Source organism: Pongo abelii, chromosome 4, assembly GCF_028885655.2.
Source record: "Pongo abelii isolate AG06213 chromosome 4, NHGRI_mPonAbe1-v2.0_pri, whole genome shotgun sequence".
Taxonomy (NCBI): domain Eukaryota; kingdom Metazoa; phylum Chordata; class Mammalia; order Primates; family Hominidae; genus Pongo; species Pongo abelii.
In genome coordinates this window covers 103,205,258-103,227,661 of record NC_071989.2, presented here as the reverse complement: position 1 = coordinate 103,227,661, position 22,404 = coordinate 103,205,258, and the positions used below count along the sequence as shown (strand labels likewise).

Here is a 22,404-nt window from a genome sequence, read left to right as displayed (position 1 = left end):
AAGTCATGCTGGACATACACTGCATGTACATGCCTCTCTTGCTCTTTGGAAAAAGTGTTTGGGCTAATTATTAGAAAATACAACTTCTGTGAAATCATTATTTTTAGGCTAATAGCTTTCAACTGGGGGCAGTTACCCCCCCCCCCCCACCTGCTTGCCCCTGGGGGACATTTGATAACATCTGGAGACAATTTTGGTTGTCACAACTGAGAGATGTTACTGGCATCTAGTGGGTAGACACTAGAGATGCTGCTAAACATCTTACAATGCATAGGAGAGACTCACAACAAAGAATGATCCAGCTGAAATACCAATAGTGCCAACATTGAGAAAACCTGACTTAGATGATGAAACCAAGGAATGGGAAATGTAAGTTAATTTTCCAATAGTTATATTAGTTACAGTCTAATAGCTAAATTCTGATCTTTGTCCTCTGAATTCTCTCATTATTTTTGACACACAGTGATATTTTTCACGTAGATATGAGGCATATCTTGATTGACTGTTGAGTACCTCAACACTGAAGAAGATGGAGTTGGTTTCTATTCGTGTTCTTAATGGAATCATGATTCCCAATCACCTGTGCTATTGGTTAACAGCTGTTGGATCTCAGACAAATAAGCCCACCCACTGGATACGCAGACTCCCTCATTTTAGCCAATTGTTTTCTCTATCTGGAATACTCTTCCTCAGAATATCCATTGGCTCCTGCCCTAATTTCATTCAGATTTACATTCATACACCACCTTAAAAAATAGAACTCTTTCTCCTTATTTGAAACTTCCTATTCTCTTACCCTACTTAATTTTTCTCCAAAATTCTCATCACCATCTGACATACACTAATTTATGTTCCTTCTCCTCCACTAAAACTTAAGCTCCATGAAAGCAAGAATTTTGCATTGTTCATGGCTGAGAACAATGCCTGGAATATAGTAAGTGCTCAATAAATAGTTGGCTAAATGAACAAATGGGTCATTCTTTCTCATTATCTTTTATTAGCATTGCTGACAAATAAAAATTCATAGATTTGTTAAGCTGTTTAGAAATCTAATCTGCTTTGGTTTTCATCTTCCTTTCCCTGTCTCTGGTGGAAGTATTAATTAATAGTCATAGTTAAGGGGGCCAGTAAATCCCCAGATAATCAAGAGATAGCTTTACAATTGAGAATCCAGCCTTCAGTGCTCACATTTACTGTATAACAAATAAATGAGAGCATTTACTCTTTTATCACTGATACAATATTAACATCCCTCTGAAAACCAAGGAAACATTAAGTATGCCCATGTAATATCTCTGGAAGGGCATATCAGTAATTGAAATTCTGAAATTAAAGCCATAAAGAATGAATTACTACTTATCCTTTTATTACAAGATTTGCTTGCAGTTGGGGATTAATTTTCCTAGTAACACTCAGAAGTTGGACTCTGTTGGTAGTTTATTAAAATTTGAAAGCATTTTTGAAACAGCAATCTCCTTGAGAGATGAAAAGAATAAGTAAAATAAAGGTTTGTATACTCTTTTTCTTTGCATAAGCTTTTCCCGGACATAATGGACGTGATTTGCCATAATATTACAGAACTTATAGTTAAAATTTCAGCAGTATGAATCTATCTTAGATGACATTCACATTTTAGATCCCAAATCTTCTATTTCAATAGGTGTAAGAGCATTTCTATTAGATGTATATAAATAGGTGATGAGATAGAACTTTTTCTTTCCTTTTCCTCAAAACACAAAAGTCAGACATTTAAATTATAGCTAGAGACCTCACTAGGATGATGAGGGCTATTGGTTGTTTTTATGTTTTTAAGTGTTTATGCTGATTTAATCAAATTAAAGTATACACCGAGAGCAATTATAAGGGAGAAAGTTACAAAAGAGTGAAGGAAAGCTGAGTGAAGATCTACAGACAAGGCAGAGCACAAGGCAGAGAGCTGCAGTGAGGGATTAGTGGTGAAGGCAGCTAGGGTCTGCCTTCCTTGGTCATGGATGACATACAGAAATGAGGATGTAGCTCTATCCTAGGCCAGTTTTGCCAGTGCACTTATGTCCCAAAACCAATGTCTTGTGTTAAAAAAAAATCTATTGAATGAACTTTTCCAAGATTTTGAATTCTTAGAAACTATTACTTCTAGCAGGCTCTCAAGAACTTAGATAGGGCTTTGACCAAGTGTGAATGTAAAAAGAATTAGTGGCCTTTCATTTGCTGATAAACAGAAGATATTTTCATTTTTGTAATCATATTTGAAAAAGAGCTTAAGACAGACCATATGTTATTATTTCTTTGGAGACTGAGTCTAAGACTCTAAGTTTCACATTAGAAACCAAAAATTAGTTCCAAGAAATACTGTTTTTCTACTAACTTTACACCTACAGGTAGAACTCTCAAACTAATTTCTTCTTAATGTTATGTGATTTCTAATTAGTGACACTAAAAATCAATTCTGCCTCCACTCTGATAGAAAGACTTTTGTTTCTTGGATATTCCAAATTGTTCAAATCCCAATACATTCACAGCCTGTTTCCCAGCCACCCAAGTCAATGTGGTCTTTCCCTTTTAAAAATTTCTGTGGTAGAATTAGTTTTCAATAGACAGAATTGTGAGATGGAAACATCATGAATTGATCAAAACAATTTGAGCTTTAGAGTCAGACACTTTCTAGCTGTGTGATTTTGGGCAAATTAATCTCCATGATTTTATATGTCCTAATCTTTAAGATAGGGATAAATAAGATCCACCCTGCAGAGCTGGGTGCATTGAGTATCTTCAGCGCTAGTGGTTGGTAGGCATTCATAAATGACAATTACTATATTTATTATTTCTGCCTATTGATATATCTCATTTAACATTGTCTTAACTTTTACTTTTCCTGTGTTTAGCTTTTCACTTATGTTTTTTCTTCCCAACTAAGTGGCAGGGATTATGTTTGGATATTCTAAAACACAGTTTACATAATATAGGTGCTCAAAAATCATTCATTCATTCATTGGCTTCTACTTCTGTTTCAATGTGTTGGGTGCTAAAGATACAAAGTTGAATGTGACATATCTCTGTACTGGGTAATTATTAGCTTTCTACTGTGGTAGTGTTTTCAAAGTTGGATGATATTATTTGAGTCTATGCATTTGCTTCATTGACCAAACACTTTTTATTTTCTTATAAAATCACTGTCTACTAAATAAGTGTCAGCAGTAAGAGCTATCTAGGGAGTGACTGGTAAGTGCTGCCCCTGCCAAACCCTTGTTAAAAGACAGCTTTATTTCCTGATGGCCAAGACTCTTGCTGTGTAAGAACTAAGTAGTAGGCTTAGGACGTTATTTAGCAGAAGCTCAGAGGATGATCCTTCTGAGGAGGCAGCACAGTGGAGGGGTTCAATGCATGTCTTTGACGGATCTAGTGATCAGTGCCCAAATCCCAGCAATTCACTAGAAAACTGTCAGAAAACATTGTAGCTTTTAAGTTCAATATAAGTTTAGTTGACCATTAAACTTGAATTTGTAAATGTTTCTAAATGGGAAGATTGCCTATTTAACCTTTTTTTTTTTAATTTGTAGACAGTTTTTTATTTATTTATTTATTTATTTAGATACAGAGTCTCACTCTGTTGCCAGGCTGGAGGGCAGTGGCACAATCTCTGCTCACTGCAACCTCCACCTCCTGGGTTCAAGCGATTCTCCTGCCTCAGCCTCCCGAGTAGCTGGGACTACAGGTGCCTGCCACCATGCCTGGCTAATTTTTGTATTGTTAGTAGAGGCGGGGTTTCACTATGTTGGCCAGGATGGTCTCCATCTCTTGACCTCGTGATCTGCCTGCCTTGGCCTCCCAAAGTGCTGGAATTACAGGGGTGAGCCATCGCGCCCGGCCAGATGCATAGTTGTAATTTTGAAAAATGTGCGTGTAAAGTTTGAGGTTCCTCGGCAGCTGTTTCTGGTGCTCAGCCGTCAGGAATGGTGGCTATGGAAGCCGAGGCTCTTTGTATGTTTTAGCCACTGGTATCATTTTGACAACCTGTCTTGACAGGTTTTAACTGTATCTTGGCAAGTGAGGTGACATGAAAGCCATCGTCTCGGGTTTCAATTTACTAATGAGGATGGTGGTGGAGATGGAATTACCTTGGCGTTTTGAAGGCATTTGCTCCTGGATTCCCTGCCAAGACACCTGCGAGTAGGTGTGGCATGGGGAAACTTTTTCAGTATTGCTCTTCTCTTCTCTCCCACATTTTCCATGATTGACATCTGGTAACCACAGAGGTATCCTGAGTGAAGGTGGCCCTGGCCTGCAGCAGCTCTGCTCTTTTTTTTCCCTACTTTCCTAAACTTTATTAAAGAAAAAAGCACTAGAACATAGTCACTTTTCTGGGATTCCTCCCCACAAAATGTGATGTTTGATTTCCAAACATGCCAGAAGTGTACATGGTTCCCAGTTGTACTAAATAGGTGAGAAGCTGAAATCCTAAAGTGTTCATCTTCCAACTTTTCCCAGTCTGTGGTCTGTCCTTGGATCAGTAATAATTGTCTGAACAGCTACTATGGCTTCATTAATTTTTGTCTGTAGTTCTCTGAGCTCTTCTATATGCAGCAATTGCAGAATTTGAGCAGCTTCATTAAGAACGGCATCTCCTGCATCAAAACCAATAATATTTTGTCTAAAGCAACAGGCAAACCCTCTGTTTGATTTGCCTTAGCAACTGCACCCTGTCAGGTGCTCCTGAACCAAAATTCGAATTGCCTTAGGCATTACCAGGTAGTCGTGAAGACATTGAATCTGAAGCAGGTTAGCCTTCACACCAGCCTTAACATCAGGATTATTTATGTCCAAATTGATCAATGGTTCTGCATTTTTAGTTGCATTGTCAGCAGTTTTTGCATAATCAGGTACTAAGTCCTTGTATTTTTCAGCATTATCTCCATATTCAAGCCTAACAGCTAAACCAAGAAGCCAGTCAATAGTTTCTTGTTGATCTTGAATCTTGAAAGGACAGTCAACATCTCTGAGACACTTTTCAAAGAACTTGTGCCAGTCACTGCTGTGGATGTTTCTTAAATTAGCTGTCTTCAATCTTGTAGTGTCTAATTTTCTGGTCTTCAAGCCAAACAAAGGTTAACCTTAACCTTTGTTAAAAGACTTTTTTAGAGACCAGGTCGTGCTCTGTCATCCAGGCTGGCATGCAGTGGTGCAATGATAGCTCATTGTAACCCGAACTCCTGGGTTCAAGCGATACTGCTTGCCTCAGCCTCCTGGGTAGCTAGGACTACAGGTGTGTGCCACGGTGCCTGACTAAACTTAACCTTTAATGTTATTAAAACACTTTTATTTAAAGTTAATCTCTTTATTCAGAGAAAGTTCTTTCTTTAAAAAAAAAGCAAATTCTATACCTTATCTACTTTATTTTTAAATTTATATGTACCTCAAAATCCTAATATTAGCAGCAATTTACTTTTTTTTAAAGTAGTGGAACTACTTATTTTTGTTCAAAGTTAATCTTGTTAAAAACTAAATCCAATATACTAGATTGAAACAGAAGTCCTCTGATTGAAAAAAAAAAAATAACCCTGTCTTACTTTCTCTTTGAGCAAAATACATTTTCAGTACATATCTCAGTCAAATGGTTAATATCTCTAATGTGAAAGAATCCTACAAATTGATAAGAAAATGACAAAAATCCCAATACAAAATTTGATAAATAATAACGGGCAATTCACAGAAAATTCAAATGGTAAAAGGGAATGCAAATTAAAACAGATGCTTTTTTCATCCTTTGGCCAGTATTAAAAAGAGAACACATTCATCATTGGTTAAAATGTAGAGAAAGGTCTTCTCATACATTGCTGGTGGAAGTGTAAAACTCTACAACATTTTAAAAAAGAAATTTATAAAATTAAAAAAAATATATATATATATATACTCTTTAACCTAGCAAGCTTGCCTATAGAAATAAAAGAGCCAGTATTTAAGGATATCTAAGGATATACACATAATACTTTTTTTGTTTTTTGTGGTAGTCCTAAACTAGAAATAATCCATTCAGCAATAAGATAAATGGTTGAGTTAATTATGGCACATATATAAGTTAAAAGATTGTACAGCTATAAAATATTTAGAATATTTACTGATCTGGAGAGATATCCAGGATGTACTAGAAAAATCAAATAATTGAGTAATATGTATAGTAATTATTTTTAAAACCCATGCTTCCTCTATATGTATAACATATACATATCCTTTCTCTGTTATATACTTATATTAACAAGGAGGAAATTGAGGATGACTACGTTCCTGGTGTTAATACTGATTACAACAGAAGGCTGAGATGATGACCTCTTTTTTCACTGTTGTTGGTTTTTTTTTTTTTTTTTTACAATTAATGCATATTTTTAATTTTTAATATTGGAGAAAATTTAAATATAAAAGTCAGTTGTGTAACTAAATGAATTATTAGAATTATTTGCCTGGGGAAAAGAATGGTTTATAGATTCACTGCCACCTACTGTAATATTACTGAAATGTTAAGACTTCATTATTTAAAGTGAGAAAGAGTCAAGTTTACACTGTTATAAAAGTGTCCAGATTCAGATTTAACTACTCAGATGACTTTCTATAAGCCCAATTCCCACAATACCAAAGACAGAAAAAATAAGCATCATCAGTAATGCAGCAGTTAGCCCTGGATCTCAAACATTCCCTTTTCCTCTCTTTTCCACTTGTTAATATACATCATCCCTTTAAGTCAGCCTTCCATTTCAGTTTATAAATCCCATCCCTTCCCTATACAATCAATTCTTAATCTGTATATCTAGAAACAGATTATTTTTCTACTTTTCCTTTGGACAGTTTTCTTTGTCTTAATTCCAAGCTAAAGGTATTAGATCTAGTATCACACAGCTATTCACTGAACACCCTCATTGTGCTAGAATTTAAGAAAGTAGAAATGCTTTCTTAGAGTATGAAGAACATGAGTATTTTCTGTTTACTCGACAACTACTTCTCCAAGTTTTAGTGAGGACAGTTGTTTTACATCAACTTGTAAGACACACATATTTCGCATTTTAGCATCTTCAAAATCAAGAAATATCTTAAAATGATGATATGCTATGGTTTAATTGTTAGCTTCATGTCTTATAGGTACAAAATTATAACGGTGCATGTTATATTCAATGGTACTTAGATTTAATAAAATACAGTAGAGACGGGAAAAAATGGAGAAAGTAGAGTATTATCAGGATACTGGATTTGATCAAGGCATTAAACCCAAATGGTGTGAGACATAGAGGAAAAAGAATAAGAGCATAAGGGACAGCATGATAGTATCCAAGTAACTAGAATTTCCCTCTGCCTGCACCATGACCCTGGGAAATGATGATCATTTAAAAATAAAAAGGGAGATTTGATAATAAGGAAGCCAGTAATTTGAACATTTGTGGAGCTGTCTCTTTTACTGCTTTCTCCATTGAATGGAGGAAAAAATTCAGTTTAAGATGGGGTAGAGACCAGTCTTAAAAAGAAATAATGTAGGCCAGGGGCAGTGGCTCACGCCTGTAATCCCAGCACTTTGGGAGGCTGAGGTGGACGGATTACCTGAGGTCAGGAGTTCGAGACCAGCCTCAACGTGGAGAAACCCCGTCTCTACTAAAAATACAAAATTAGCTGGGCATCGTGGTACATGCCTGTAATCCCAGCTACTCAGGTGGCTGAGGCAGGAGAATGGCGTGAACCCAGGAGGCGGAGCTTGCAGTGAGCAGAGATCGCACCACTGCACTCTAGCCTGGGCGACAGAGAGAGACTCTGTCTCAAAATAAATAATAATAATAAAATAATAATAATAATAATGTAAAGGAGTAAATAGAGGATGTTAGGAAGAATCTTAAAGGAAAATCTTGTGTATCAAAATCGTTTTTAAAAATATTTGATAATCTTGAGGAATGAAATTATTTTCCATAGTGCTTTACATTGAGACATTTTAATATACAATTGATAATAAGTAAAAATTACAGGAAGGGTAAAAATGATTGTGTCAATTCAGTTGAGATATTGTGCAGTCAAAGTGAATGATAAGATTAATCTTCATAATTCTTCTTTTATTATAAATATTGTATAAGTTATTTAGTGTAGAATACTCTCTGTGTTAGTTCACTGCTTTATTTCTTGGCCAGGTTCAAATTCCTGGGATAGGTTTTTATTTCATGCCAATGCTTTCATTAGGCAAAACTCTTTGGAATGCACTTAACAGAATTAAAAATCTTCTATTCACTTACTTGAATTCCAAAAGGTTCATTTCACGGCGATAATCCCCCTGGACCATCTTTAAATTAGAGGTTTGCTCAGAACTGGCAGTTTCTATCTTTCCTAAGAGCTGCATCACCTAGTCAAAGTACAAGAGGGTTTGTGCATATGAACAAAACCACCAGCATTCACATTAATATACTTTATTCCTTTAAGGAGCCGGGAAACAGATTAATATACTTTATTCGTTTAAGGAGCTGGGAAACAGACTTGAACCTAAAGCATGATTGCACTTGAAAATGCCTTGTGTTCAAATGAGTATTATAGTTAAACTATCTTCAAGGAAAAAATAATAGGAAGTGTTCCATTCTGTTGTCTAGAACATTCTTTTTGATCATAGGCCATCTAATGATGTAACAAAAACATGCTATTTCCATTAGTTTGTTTATTAGTCTGTTAATTTGATTATATTTCTACTTCTCTATTGTCTCCAGTTACAATACAAGATATGGTATGCTATTACCACCATATCCTCAGTGCACATTAGATGATCAATGGTAAATGCTCAACAAATACTTATTGAATAAATGTTTAAATGCACAATCAGGCTCTGAGGAAAACACACATGACTGGCCCAAGATTTCCAGACAGTATTCTGACATGAGCACAAGTGAATCCCAAGTGAAATGACTTAGGGCATTAAAGGATAGGAAAAAAACAAATTCCAGTTTTAGAATTTAAGATTAGAGCACTTTTCAAATTGCCAGAAACATTGAGAAAGTTCCTTTATGTAAAAGAACTGGATTAAAAAATAGATGCAGAATTGCAACCCATAATCATGCCTAAACTAGTCACTTCTAAGCAGAATGAAACTACATGATTGGCTTTGGTCAAACAGAATTCAGCTCCTAATAAAGACGGTCATATGGAGGAGAGTGGACATTTAATAAAATGAGTTCTTATGAAAGAAAGAGGGGAGTAATGGAAGGATTTGAATAGGTAAGTGTTGGGTGGGCAACCAACAGCACTTGAGTGGCTATTTACAGGAGAGAGATACACTTAAAACAGGCTAAAGATGGAAATATTTGAAATAAAATAATAGGCAATTTATTATAATAATAAGCAATTATAGGTAAAGGCAAAGGAAAATAAAGCAGCAGAGCAATATTAATGTTAGGTAAAATATCACTTAAAGCAAAACACGTTTAAAAATGGGACAAAGATGGTCATCTTTATAGATGAAGAGTAAAACTCATTGTGAAAATAGAGAGCTGTGAATATTTATATATTGAGCAAAAAAGCAACAGCTTTTCAAGATAAACAGAAACAATATATTAATGATTTTAAATGACTTTTCTTGACTCTTTACTGGTCAAGTAAGTAAAATACAAATAATGATATAGGAAAATGTAAAAACTATAAATGTATTTCATAGATTTATATACCAAACCATGTAACTTGGAAACAGCATTCATTTTTTTCCCAGTGCCCACTAAGCATCTGCAACAACTAAGCACATATGCAACATTAAGAAAATCTCAAATTATTCCAAAAAGCAGGAAAAGCACAGGCCATAACTCTACACTGTGCTAAAACTAGAAATTAATAAGGAAGTATAAAGGAACAAAAACCCAGTCACTTGAGAAAAAAAAAAAAAAAAGCAACAAAAAACCCACTCTTGATTTTAGTGTTTCACTTGAAAATGTGCCTCTCAGATGTCCTACTGCAAGAAGCATAATTGGCCAAGGGCTGTGACTACTGTGCTCAAAATCCGTCACGAGTGTCCAGACCATGCTTTCTACAAGCCGCTCCTAGCCAATGTCTGAGCCAAAAGTCTGAGCCAAAAGTCCTTTGATGGGTGACTTTTGTTGAAGGAACAAAGGAACTTACTGAAATAATCTTAGAATGGCACTGCAATCCTAAAGCCTTCTTTCTCCATCTTTTTCACAGAAACCAGACCTGTGTCATAGTCTCCCTCCCAATTTTTCATCAATTTTCCTCTCAATAAATTTCTTGCACATCTAATTCCTTTATGGCATTTGCTTCTCAAAGGATCTGGACTAACACAAGTGCTGAAGAGTAAATCAACACTGCAATTACAAATTTACTTAGGAGAAGATAATGGAAACATTACATATCAAAAGGACACAGCCAAATATATAATCAGAGGTAAATTTGTGGCATTAAATATTTTCATAATTATACAAGAAAGAATAAGGCAATGTAAGTGAATCATTGATTTCACAAAGTTTAAAAGGAATAAAAAATTCCTAATCAAAGGAAAGCAGGATGAAGAAATTGACAAATTGTGGGAGGCAGAATGGGCTCGCAAAGATGTCCATGCCCTCGGTCTGAAACCTGTGAAGGTGCTATGCTGTAGAGCAAAAGGGATTGCAGCTGTAATTAAAGTAAAAGAGGGAGATTATTCTGAATTATCCAATTGGGCCTAACTTAATCACAGGGGCTCCTAAAAGCAGAGAAGTTTTTCCAGCTGGTGTGAGAGAGATGCAGCAGAAGGTGAAGTCAGAATGACTTCAAGCATGAGGTGGACTTGACCTGCTGTTGCTGGAGAAAGGCCACATGGAAAACACAAGAAGGAAGGTAGGCAGCCTCTGGAGCAAGGAGCAACCCCCAGCTAACAGCCTGCAAGGACCTCAGGCCTACAACTGCAAGGAACTGGATTCAAAAGTTTGAATGAACCTGAACAGAATTCATTCCCAAAGCCTCCCCAAAGAAACACAACTCTGCAGACACCTCAATTTCTGCCTTATGAAATCCTGAGGGTCCAGTCTAGCCCCTCCCAAATTTTGACCTACAGAAAGCATGAGATAATGCATTTGTGTTGTTTTAAAGTATTATGTTTATGGTAATTTGTTAAGGCAGCAATTGAAAACAAAGATTTTAAAAGTAAATGAATAAAAACAAAAGGTATGGGGATTGATGTGTAATCCAAGGGCTGGTTTTTTGAAAAGGTAATAGGCAAAGTTTGTTCTACTCTACACATGAAGTGAGGAAACTTAAGTATTAAAATTAAGAAAGAAAAAAGAGTAGTTATAAATATCTGTAAGCCAAATAACATAGCAGAAACATTCTCAAAACTGAAATTATAGGTGAAATGGAAGTCTGATAACCAGAGGAGACTTTAATTCACCTCTCAATCCAAGACAGCAGTAGACTAAAAAATAAGTAAGGATCAGAAGATTTAACCAGTAAGTTATTCCCTATAAGTACTGATTGAACTTTGTGCCCTAAAAATACAGAATACACTTTTTTTTAGAACATGTATGAAAATGGACTATCCAGCCACCAAAAACAACCCTCAAAATATTCCAAAAACTAAAACATATATTAAAAATTTTACCTACAATGAGATGAAACTAAAAATGAATACCAGCATAACAAAACAAAAAGTCCTTAACTCAGAGGGTGGGGAAAAAACTTCCTTGATATGGTTTGGTTGTGTCCCCATCCAAATCTCATCTTGAATTGTAATTCCCATAATCCCTACATGTCATGGGAAGGACCCCATGGGAGGTAATTGAGTCATGGAGGCAATTACCTGCATGCTGCTATTCTCATGATAGTGAGTGAGTTCTCATGAGATCTGATGGTTTTATATGGGACTTTTCCCCGTTTTGCTTGGCACTTCTCTTGCCTGCCACCATGTAAAACATGCTTTTGCTACTCCTTCACCTTTCACCATGACTGTGAGGCCTCCCCAGCCATGTGGAACTATGAGTCCATTAAACCTCTTTCTTTAAAAAAATAAATTACCCGGTCTTGGGTATGTCTCTATTAGCAGTGTGAAAAGAGACTAATACACTCTTTTAACTATTTAAGGGAAAATACCACATGCAATTGCAGAATTTCTAGGAAATAATAATGAGAATACTACATGTTAAACTCTGGGGGATATAAGGAAAAAGAATGAACGCTCAGGAAAAGTTCACAGCCATAAATGCTTATGTCAGCAAAAAAGAATACAAATACATGTGGTTTAAAAAAGTTGCAAAATGAACAACAAAATACCCTGCAGGCAAGGAAAAAAAAAAGATAAAATGTGAAATTGGAGAGTTGGAAAAGACAATAGACGCAGAAAATAAAAAATATATAAAAGGATTTTTTAATTGTAAAACAATTGTTAAGGCACACCTAACCTAATCAAGGGGGAAAAAAAAAGAAAGGCACAAATATACAAAATAATAAAATAGAATAAATAAAAGCAGAGAGAATTAAAACCACCCTAAAAGCATTTTGCATAACTTTATGCAAATTCAAAATCTGAAGGAAATAGATATTTTTTCCAAGAAAAAGTAATTTATAAAAGCTAACCTCTGAAGAGATAGAAAGTTTAAGCAGACTAATCAACAGAAAGAGACCTTGTCTCAAAAAAATAAATAAAATATAAAAAGTGAAAGCTATCAAAGGGCTTCCTTCCCCATCAAATCATCAGGCTCAGATAATATGTCAGAAGCAAAGCTATCCAATCCTTAAAGAATACTTATAATACTCTTTAAACTGTTTCAGAACATAGAAAAATAAGAAAACTTTCAAATTATTTTTATGAAGTCAGTTCAATGGTGATTCCAAAATCTGAAAACGATGGCACAGAAAATAGGTTAATCTCACTTAAAAGCACTAATGCAGAATTCTTAAGTAAAATGTCAGCAAACATTATCCTGCAGCACAACAAAATACATCATAATGAGTGTAATTTATTTTAGAATATGAAAGGATGGTTTAATAATAGGAAATAATTACACTAGTATAACAGGAGAGAACACATCATTTCATAAATGCTGAAAAGGTATTTGATAAAATTCAATAATCGTTTTTGATTTCTAAAAAATTCAATAATATAGGAATAGTTGGCTACTAAACATGCTTAATGGGGAAACTTACTTTCCCCATCATAAGGGAAACACAGGACAGTTAAAGTTAGGAAGAAGACCAGGATGTCCACTATTACCACATACTATCTAACATTGTTTGGGGTTATTAGTCAAAGCAATTAGAAAAGAGAGAGAAATTTTGTTTATGAAAATGAAAAAACATGAGCTAAAACTATTACCATTTACAGAGCATATGATTGTGTTCCTGGGGAGGAAGGGAAATTAAAACTATAATCAAGAAGAGACTACACTGTGGAATATAAAATTAATATTGTCTTCAAAATATACAACTAACAATGAATTAGAAGGCATATCGAATCCCCTGTTACAATAAACTAAAAAGAAAAAGATTTCAAAATCTCAAAATACATTTAAGAAGAAATTATGCCAAATCTACATGAGAAAAATTTGAAAATACTCAAGAACTTAAAAGCAAACTCAGACAAATGGGAAGCACACTACATTCTTGGATAGAACACTTAACATTATGACTATGTAAATTCTAAAATTTATTTACAAATTTAACATGATTTTAATAAAGATTAAAAGAGTTTATTTTTGATTTATTTATTGAAACAAGACAGGCTGATTTTAAAATTATAAGCAAAAACAACTAATTATACCAGGAAACTGAAAAAAGAAAGTAATGGAAGAAACTAGCCCTACCAGATATAAAAATACTATAAAGATTCAATAATTAAAACCGTAGTTAAGACACATACTAGGAAAACTACAAATGGACGAAGGATTTAAGTGTAAACAACAAAGCCATGAAAGTGCCTGAAGAGATATGAGGAATTCTTTCAAGACTTTGTGTAGGGAAGCTCTTTCTAACTGATTTGAAATTCCAGCAGCCACAAAAGAACTGATAAATTCAACTACAACCAGAGGACTATTTCTGCATGTCAAAAATCAAAGACCTATGACAAACTGGGGAAATGCATTTGCAATTCGTGTCATAGAGAAAACAGCTCATCTCCTTACCATATAAAGAGCTCCTAGAGATAGAGAGGAAAAATAGCCCAATAGAGAAATAGGCAAAAGACATAAACAGATAATTCACCAAAAAAGAAATACAAATGCCCCTTAAATATGTGAAAAGATGCTCAACTCCATCCATAATAAAAAAGGCTAATTAAAACAAAAAGATACTGCCTTTTTCCTATAAGAATGGCAAAATTCAGAAGTTGAACAACACTGCATTGGTGAGGCAATAGAGACATAGGACATTTTACATATTGTTGGTGGGTATGCAACGAGGTGAAAGCCATATAGAAAGCAATTTGGCAAGATCTTTCAAAACAACACACATGTATTCTCTCTGCTTAATTCTCTCTGCTTTTATTCATTCTATTTTATTTTGATCCAGAAATCCCACTTCTGGATATTTATTCCACAGATATATCTATATGCATACAAAATGACATATGTGCAAGGTTATTCATTGCAGCATTGTTTGAAAGAGCAAAATATTTAATAGAACCCAAATGTCCATCTATGCAAGAGCAGTTAACTGAACTATTACATACAAAGGAAGGGTATGCAGTTGTAAAAAAGGATAAGGAAGGTCTCTGTATATCAATATGGAAAGATCTTCAGGATGTATTTGTTTAGTTTTTTTTTTTTTAAAAAGAGGCATAGCTCTGTCTATACATACACAATTTATATATACTATATATATATAGATACACACTATTTTTTGTGCAATAAAGGGAATAAAAATATGTATTTTCATTTGCTTATATCTGCATAAGGGCATACTGAATGCATCCACAATTGACTAATAAAAATGCTTACCTGTGAGGATCATGAAAAAAATGTGATGAATGGTTAAGGGGTGGGAATGAAAATTCTCTGGCTATATTTTCTTACGTAGTTTTGTTTTTGAGCTATGTGTATGCATTATCTTTAAAAATATACTAAACAGAGAGAGAGGAATTATAGTCCAATGTCACTTTTGAATCCTGATGCCAAATTAAATATTGAATTATTATACAATAACTGTATAGCTTTCATTATAGAAATGCAAGATTGTTTCAGTATTGGGAAATGTATTAACACATTAGAAGGCCAAAGAAGCCAACAAACAACACAGAAATCCCCAAACCAAAAAACAACCAATATGGTGATTCTAGATATTTGTTGATATCTAAAAGGCATTTGATTAAAGTAGATATTCCATCCTGATAAAAACTAAGTAGGAATCACTGGATACTTCCTTAACATGATTAAAAAATATTTCTAACCAATAGCCAGCAGCAAACAGCAAAGACTTTTCCAGGATAATCAGGAACCAGATAAGTTGCCTTCTATGAATACTTTTATTTAACAGTATTCTGGAATTTCTGCTCAAGACTTTAAGAAAAGCAGTGAAGTCTTAAATCAGAAAACCAGAGATAAAATTGCCATGTTATTGATATGATTGAGTACCTTGAAAAACAAAGAGAGTTTAAAAATTATTGGGCCTAATAAGATGGGTGAGTAGGAAGTAGATAAGGAGAGCCAGGTGGGACTGGAGTAAACTATGTGCTCAGTAACATCCGCTCTGGACTAACTGGCGCCTACCAACAAATAATCAAACGCCAAACTTTCATATTCCCAATTTCCAGAGGATGTCTACTTTGTTCTGCCCAAATGACTTCAGAGGAGAAGAGAAGTGCTTCTTTTGCATAAGATATGTGACAAAGTGGAGCACAGAAAACTTTGCATTGGGCTCCACTTTAGTGAAACCATTGACTGGGAAGGTGGAAAAGAGACACTTCAGGCAGAAAAGAGCACAAACTAGGGGAAGATGTGTAATATCTTGGTGTGAGTGGGGACCTACCTACAGGGAGCTCAGTATTACTGGGCGTAAAGGGTGAGTCAAGAAGCACAGATGGCCTTTAAAATCCAGACCAACCAAAGGATTTACATGTTATTTTGTAAGAGATACAACCCATTGCAGGGCTTTAAGTGGGATGTAACATGAACAATTCACATTTATGTTGGACTTTTAATAATAATAGCTTCCATGGGAAGTTCTTTTGTTTATATTCCTTGGTTCCATAGTCTTTGAGTAAAAATAATTTTACTACTTCCAGAGAGTAAAAAAATAACAGCAATGGTGGACTCAAGCAGTATATGCTTAGAGTAGATGGCTGTGTTGGAACACAGCAGACATTCATTAAACATTTGTTGATTGAATTGACTGTTTCCATGGCGTATATGAGTGAGCTGTCAGAATTACACCCTTTGGAAGAAAAGAGTACTCTTAAAAAATTACCACCTGATTGGGCATTTTGATAAGCTATAATGATCTTACTTCTGGCAGTAACACGTAATATGAGTCCCATCTATTTTCAGTTACCTTCATGTCCAAGTTCTTGGAAAGAGTTTCCAGGGCGGGCACGAATTCTTGAATGGCTTTCTCAATTTGCCGGTACTCTTGCCTGAATAAGTGAATGTCTCCAGAAAGCTTCACAATGCTTGAATCACATCTAATGGCAAGATGGAAATTGGTGTGAGATCAATACGTTTATAACATTTTTAACACTATAGTAGACACCTGTGCATTCATTTGATGGCCAAAGTTCTAAAGTCATTTGAAGAATGTGTTGGTAGATATAGGAGTGTATTCAGGAATCTCTCTTCATTTTTCCCTTCTCTTTCTGATGAGAGAGAAACCAGGTTGAATGCATTGGCTCAAACCAGAGCACCAACTTGAAATAGTTTAGATGGGGATATTGTGGTAAATTGAGGGAATTTTTACATTTTCAGCTTGATATTAACTTAGTCTTAGGAGTTATAGCAAATTTTGATGTTTTGGAAATACAGGCTGCTGCCTATGGTTAGGCAAAATTAAAATTTGTTCCTCTTATATATCATGTTCTAAATCCACTTTCCTCTCTTTATCCTCTTTTCTTGGCCCCCAGCCTATCAATTCTTCGTGGGCAAGAAAAGGTGTCTCAGCAAATCAAAATCTTCCAATCCATCTTCTCCAATTTCTCACCCTTTTAGCCTCAAACAAAACTCCTGTTCCTTGAATGGTCTCAGTCAGGCATTGTCATATTAGGACAAAACCAATTCACACTAACATATGAATGAAGCTTTGGTCCATAAAGCTGCATGTGATAATTTAGGGAAGGAATTCTGGTGAGAAGGAGCTAGTGAGGTGAGCTGAAGATTATCTTCCCAGTATGTTAGGAAAGATAACACACAGAACCACATCCCCACAACCATTACCCGTGACTCTCTTGGGGGAGAGCAGGTTGCAGTGTATTAATGGTCAGTTTCTGTATACTTTCACATATGCATGAAGGATAAGTTGAAGAGCACTGAAGGACTTTATCTTTTGTATATCTGAGTTATCAAGGATTATTTTGATATTTGTCACTTTTATAAAATAACTGTTTTGACTGTCATCAAATAATATTAATTAGGAAATACATTTTCATATTATTATGCTAAGTGATATAAATATTGTTTGCTTTATGATGTCAACATTTTTAGGATCCCAGAATGAATCTTTTTTCCTTAAAGTTTTTGGTGCAAAAGATTTGAGGCAAAGGTGAGTTAAGATGGCAATTTTGCCTGAGCATTTCTTTAAAAAGATACTAAAGGCATCCCTTTAGTATCACCCTTAAAGATGGCTGTAGTGGGGGTGAAGAAGCTGCTGGGAGAAAAAATTAGGAATTAGTCTGATCAAGAATGGCAGTAGGATGGTACGCACAAAATTCCTGATTAAAAGATGTTTTACACCTTTGCATATACAAACTGTCATTGTTAGAATGGCACCTCTATTGTTGGTTACTTAGAATGTCCTGATGTGAGTCCATATTAAGACCCCCAAAGGCTACTCAGGAGTGGCTGCTGCTACCACCACTTCCTGCCATCTCCCTTCTATCCTCTTTTGATTTAATTCATTCATCTTTTATTCTTTTTTTTGGCAAACATCACATAATATAAGCGAAACTATGCTGTTCACTATAGTTACACACATTCTTTTTAGCTTTATACAAGTTGTAAACAAATTTAAGTGAATAAAATTCTTGGCTAAAGACATATTCCAGAACTCTGACATATACTTTTCAGAGTTAGGACAAAAGAAAGCGTATGTAACTTCCATTACACCATCATCATATGAAAAAGTAAATTAGCATATGCTGCTTTTAAATTAACATCTGTCATTTTATTTAAACACTTTTTTAGATTATAGCTAAAATGTTATTTATCTGAAGTTTTAGGAAAGAACAGAGGCTGATCATACAAATCTTGTTCATAACCACATTGGCCACTTAAATTAAAAATATAACAAAATTGAAAAATAGACATATAACCAAAAAGATTCTAAATCTTGTAAGGAAAAAAAGAATAAAGCTGCCAATAAGTTATTTTAGAATACTTTAGATGTAGATAACATTTATAATACTGGGTTTCATAATATCTTGTTTTATGACTTCCTAATGCTGACATTTTAATTTTAAAGTAACAGATTACTTCAAAATAAACCCAAAGCATTTAGTGTTTTACAATTTCAATTTCATTCTTTTGTAAATTTCAGACACCAAAAAATTCACATCAAGGGTTACAAAACAGGCATCTTCAGAATATAATTTATTTGGCAGGCAGAATGGCTTGTAATATTTTGAATTGGAAAGCCTTCAGGAAGTACTTACTTGCTATCAATGACCCTGCCAGCTTCCCACATTGTTAACCTGCTGGGCGTGTGAAAAGACCGACACCCCATTTTTCATATAAACCCAATATTATAAAAATTAGTTGTACTCATGTAGCAAAAATTCAAATGTTATAAACGATGCTAAATCTTACTAGTTTTATCTCTAGTTTGGGAAACATACATCAAACTAAAAAAGTCTCATTTTCATAATATTTCCTTACATAAATTATGATAAATTTGTATATATCCTCTTAGAAAGAATACTGTTGTGAGAAACCTGAAATCTGAGCTAGAACAACCATTCATATACAAAACTACTGTATACAAGTCTTAGTTTCCAAACAGTAGCTTTCAACTTCATTCATATATGTAACATAAAATTTCTCAAATATTTGAGTTGAAGGAAAGGTGACATTAATAAGGCTAATAAAATAAGTGGCAAAGGTTTTCTTCAAATCCTAGAGGATGAAGCAAGAAGGGAAATATCTGGTAAGACAAATCAGAAAAGAGGAAGAATTTCAAGTAAACGTGGTCTTGGACATTTTATACTGCTACTCCCTAAAATTACACAAGGTAAAGGCCACAAAATGCTTGTTCCTTCAAGGAGAGCAAAGTAGAAAACACAAAAGGAAATATAAAAATGTGTAGTTATGAAAGAATCAAGAGATGATGGTACTAACTCCAGTCCGATGCTTAAAAAATACCAAAGAATAACAAATGCATTAAAAAGACAGTAATCTATTAGGTCTTTTTTAAGTTATACACAAATAAAAAACTAATCTCTAATTCTTTAGAGATTTAAATTTGACAGAGAATGCCTATTTACCTTTGAATTTATCTCACCTCTTTAAACAACTGAATCCCATCTAAACAAATATTTTTAAATTCTTAATTATTAAAGCAAGCTTCTTAGCTATGCTTTGATAAGGCTATATATAAATAATAAAGCTTCACTGCATTAATCTCATCAATACCATGGTTACTGCAATCAAGTTCATTTTATAAGCAATAATTAAATTGACCATCACCATACTACATTATTGCAATGACAAAGATATTGGGTAAACTTCTTCAAGACAAATTACATTGAAATGGTTATTTTGAAAGTTTTTAGGAACAGGCAGAAAAGGGAGAATGAAAAACACTGAAAATTTGTCCCAACACAAAACAGAATGTCCAGGTCTATCCTCCTTTTGTTTCCCACCCTCAGGGACAGCAGGGTCTGTGCAGTGCAGGCTACTGGTTAAAAATGTGGTTTCTGGTGTCAGATAGACCATGCTTCTGCTACTTCCTAGGTTTATGATCTGGGACAAGCTTCTTCTTTTTTTTTTTTTTTTTTTTTTTTGAGACGGAGTCTTGCTCTATCGCCTAGGCTGGAGTGCAGTGGCACAATCTCGGCTCACCGCAAGCTCTGCCTCCCAGATTCACGCCATTCTCCTGCCACAGCCTCCCGAGTAGCTAGGACTACAGGCATGCGCCACCACGCCTAGCTAATTTTTTTGTATTTTTAGTAGAGACGGGGTTTCACCGTGTTAGCCAGGATGGTCTCAAGCTCCTGACCTCCTGATCCGCCCGCCTCAGCCTCCCAAAGTGCTGAGATTACAGGCGTGAGCCACCGCACCTGGCCTGGGACAAGCTTCTTAATGCCTACAGATTTTAGTTTTCCTTATCTGAAAAAAAGGGGAAATGATGCCATGGTCACTGCATACAGTTGCACAACTTGTCTACCACACGACTCCAGGAGTGCCAGAGACACATGGTTGACAATGTGAATAATGTCACCTGGAGTGCTCAAACTTCAAAACTGTAAGTGGCTGTCCTGAATAGTGTTACTTTGTAGGTTATTTAGGGATGGAAGGAGGTGATGCACGCAAAGCATTTAGCCAGTGCCTGACACAGGGGGAGTACCCACATAAGATTAGCAGCTATGATTTATTTACTCATCTCGAGAGTTGCCGCCTATTCATTTTCACCTCCCCTAACCACCACCCACTAGCCTAATCCCACATGTTGAAGTCCAGCATTGATTCATGGCTTTTCAAAGCTGTACTCTATATTCCAAAAGGAGTTCCTCTGCCGCCTCCTCCTTTAGAATGATTTTATTGTTTCTGTTAAAATAGTACATGACCATTACAAAAAATTTCATATCATGCCTAAAAGAACAAAGAGGAAAGTTAAAATCTTTCCAAATCCCTTTTAAAAAGTAACATTATTAATATTTGATTATCATTCTGTTCATCATTATACATATATACTTAAAATATATGTGTACATATATATATACACACAGAGATAGGAAGAAAGAAACATAATTTAGAATACTGGGATTATATTATATGCATCAACTTTAAAATAATACATTTAATTTTACTTTAACCTAAGAAAAGGTAAATGTTGTGAAAAATGAAGAAATTGTTAAGTTTCAGATATGTATTTCTTCACTATGAGAGAGATTTCTCTTCTAAAAAAGGAAGCTATAGAAAGCTATCATAGATTGGGATTGTTATACTTGTCACAGCTACCATCTCAATACCAATTTTAGATATTATCTGTTGACCATATGCCAAAAAATGAGAAAATAAATAAGTTTATATACTTTTGCCTTCAACATTTAAAAAAATAATTTGTTAATTTTAAAATGTTAAATTTTATGACATTTGCACTGTGTTCTGTCACTAGAATGTCTATGGTTATTTAATGTTCACTTTATATGTAGATTAGATGTTCACTGATAATCCTTTCAAACCATGATTTCTTTTCTAAGATCCTTACTTTGATTTATTCCATGGTTGGCCAGATTTTGTCGTCCAGATTTTAAAAGCAGGGCTCAGGAGTACTAGAATTCTCAAGTTCTTGAGTGCTTGAGAATGCCTGACTTCTCTTGTGATTGAAAGGTAACTTAGTTGGGATAACATTTTTTTTCTTTCTTTCAGAACATGATAAACATCAATCCATTATTTTCTAGCATTGGTTGAGGTGGAGAAGTCTGAGGTGATGACATTTCTTTCCTTTTTTATGAGACTTGCTTTGTCTACCTGGATGCTTGCTGCAGTCTATATCCTTATTGTTCAGCAACTTCAACCAGGATATCTTGGTTTCATTGTTCTTATATCATTTTTTCCATGGTCACAGTTTTTCCTTTTAATCTATAGATTCAAATCTGTATTTCAAGGATGCTTTCTTCTCTTATATGCATGATTTTTTTTTGAAGAATTCGTTCTGTTTCTTCTTTAGGGCCTTCTATTAGTTCTATGTTGGATGAGTTTTCCTTGCCAGTCATATGACAATTTTTCTACAATCATTTTTATATTGAAAAGTAACTATCTCTTTTCATTTGGTGTGGTTTACTCATGTTTTTACTTTTTATAACTCATTATTTTCGGTTGCATTTGTTCTATTTTAGGAGCTTCTAAAGTAGATTAATCTTCATAATATCTTGACTTTTTCTTTCATCTATCTATCCCTGAGCAATTCCAGTTTGTCTATCTCCTTTTGTTATCTGATAGTCTCTTTTGGAGGGAAACGTTTTTATACCTTACTTTTAAAATTATTATTTATCAAAGTAAAAGATGCCTGTAATTTGAGAGTTGATAATAACTAATAAGCTAATAATAAACTACAGTGATTTCTGAT

The 22,404-nt window shown here is 34.7% G+C and overlaps 1 protein-coding gene and 1 pseudogene across 1 annotated transcript in view; both read right to left on the bottom strand.

Moving 5' to 3' along the window:
- FAM81B (family with sequence similarity 81 member B) overlaps window positions 1-22,404 on the bottom strand; it is a 60,486-nt gene that overhangs the window by 5,271 nt on the left and 32,811 nt on the right. The window contains 2 exon segments of the mRNA XM_002815744.5: window positions 8,256-8,362; window positions 16,462-16,591. Of these exon segments, the coding sequence (XP_002815790.3) occupies window positions 8,256-8,362; window positions 16,462-16,591 (237 nt within the window).
- LOC112133399 (RNA transcription, translation and transport factor protein-like) lies at window positions 3,907-7,039 on the bottom strand (annotated as a pseudogene).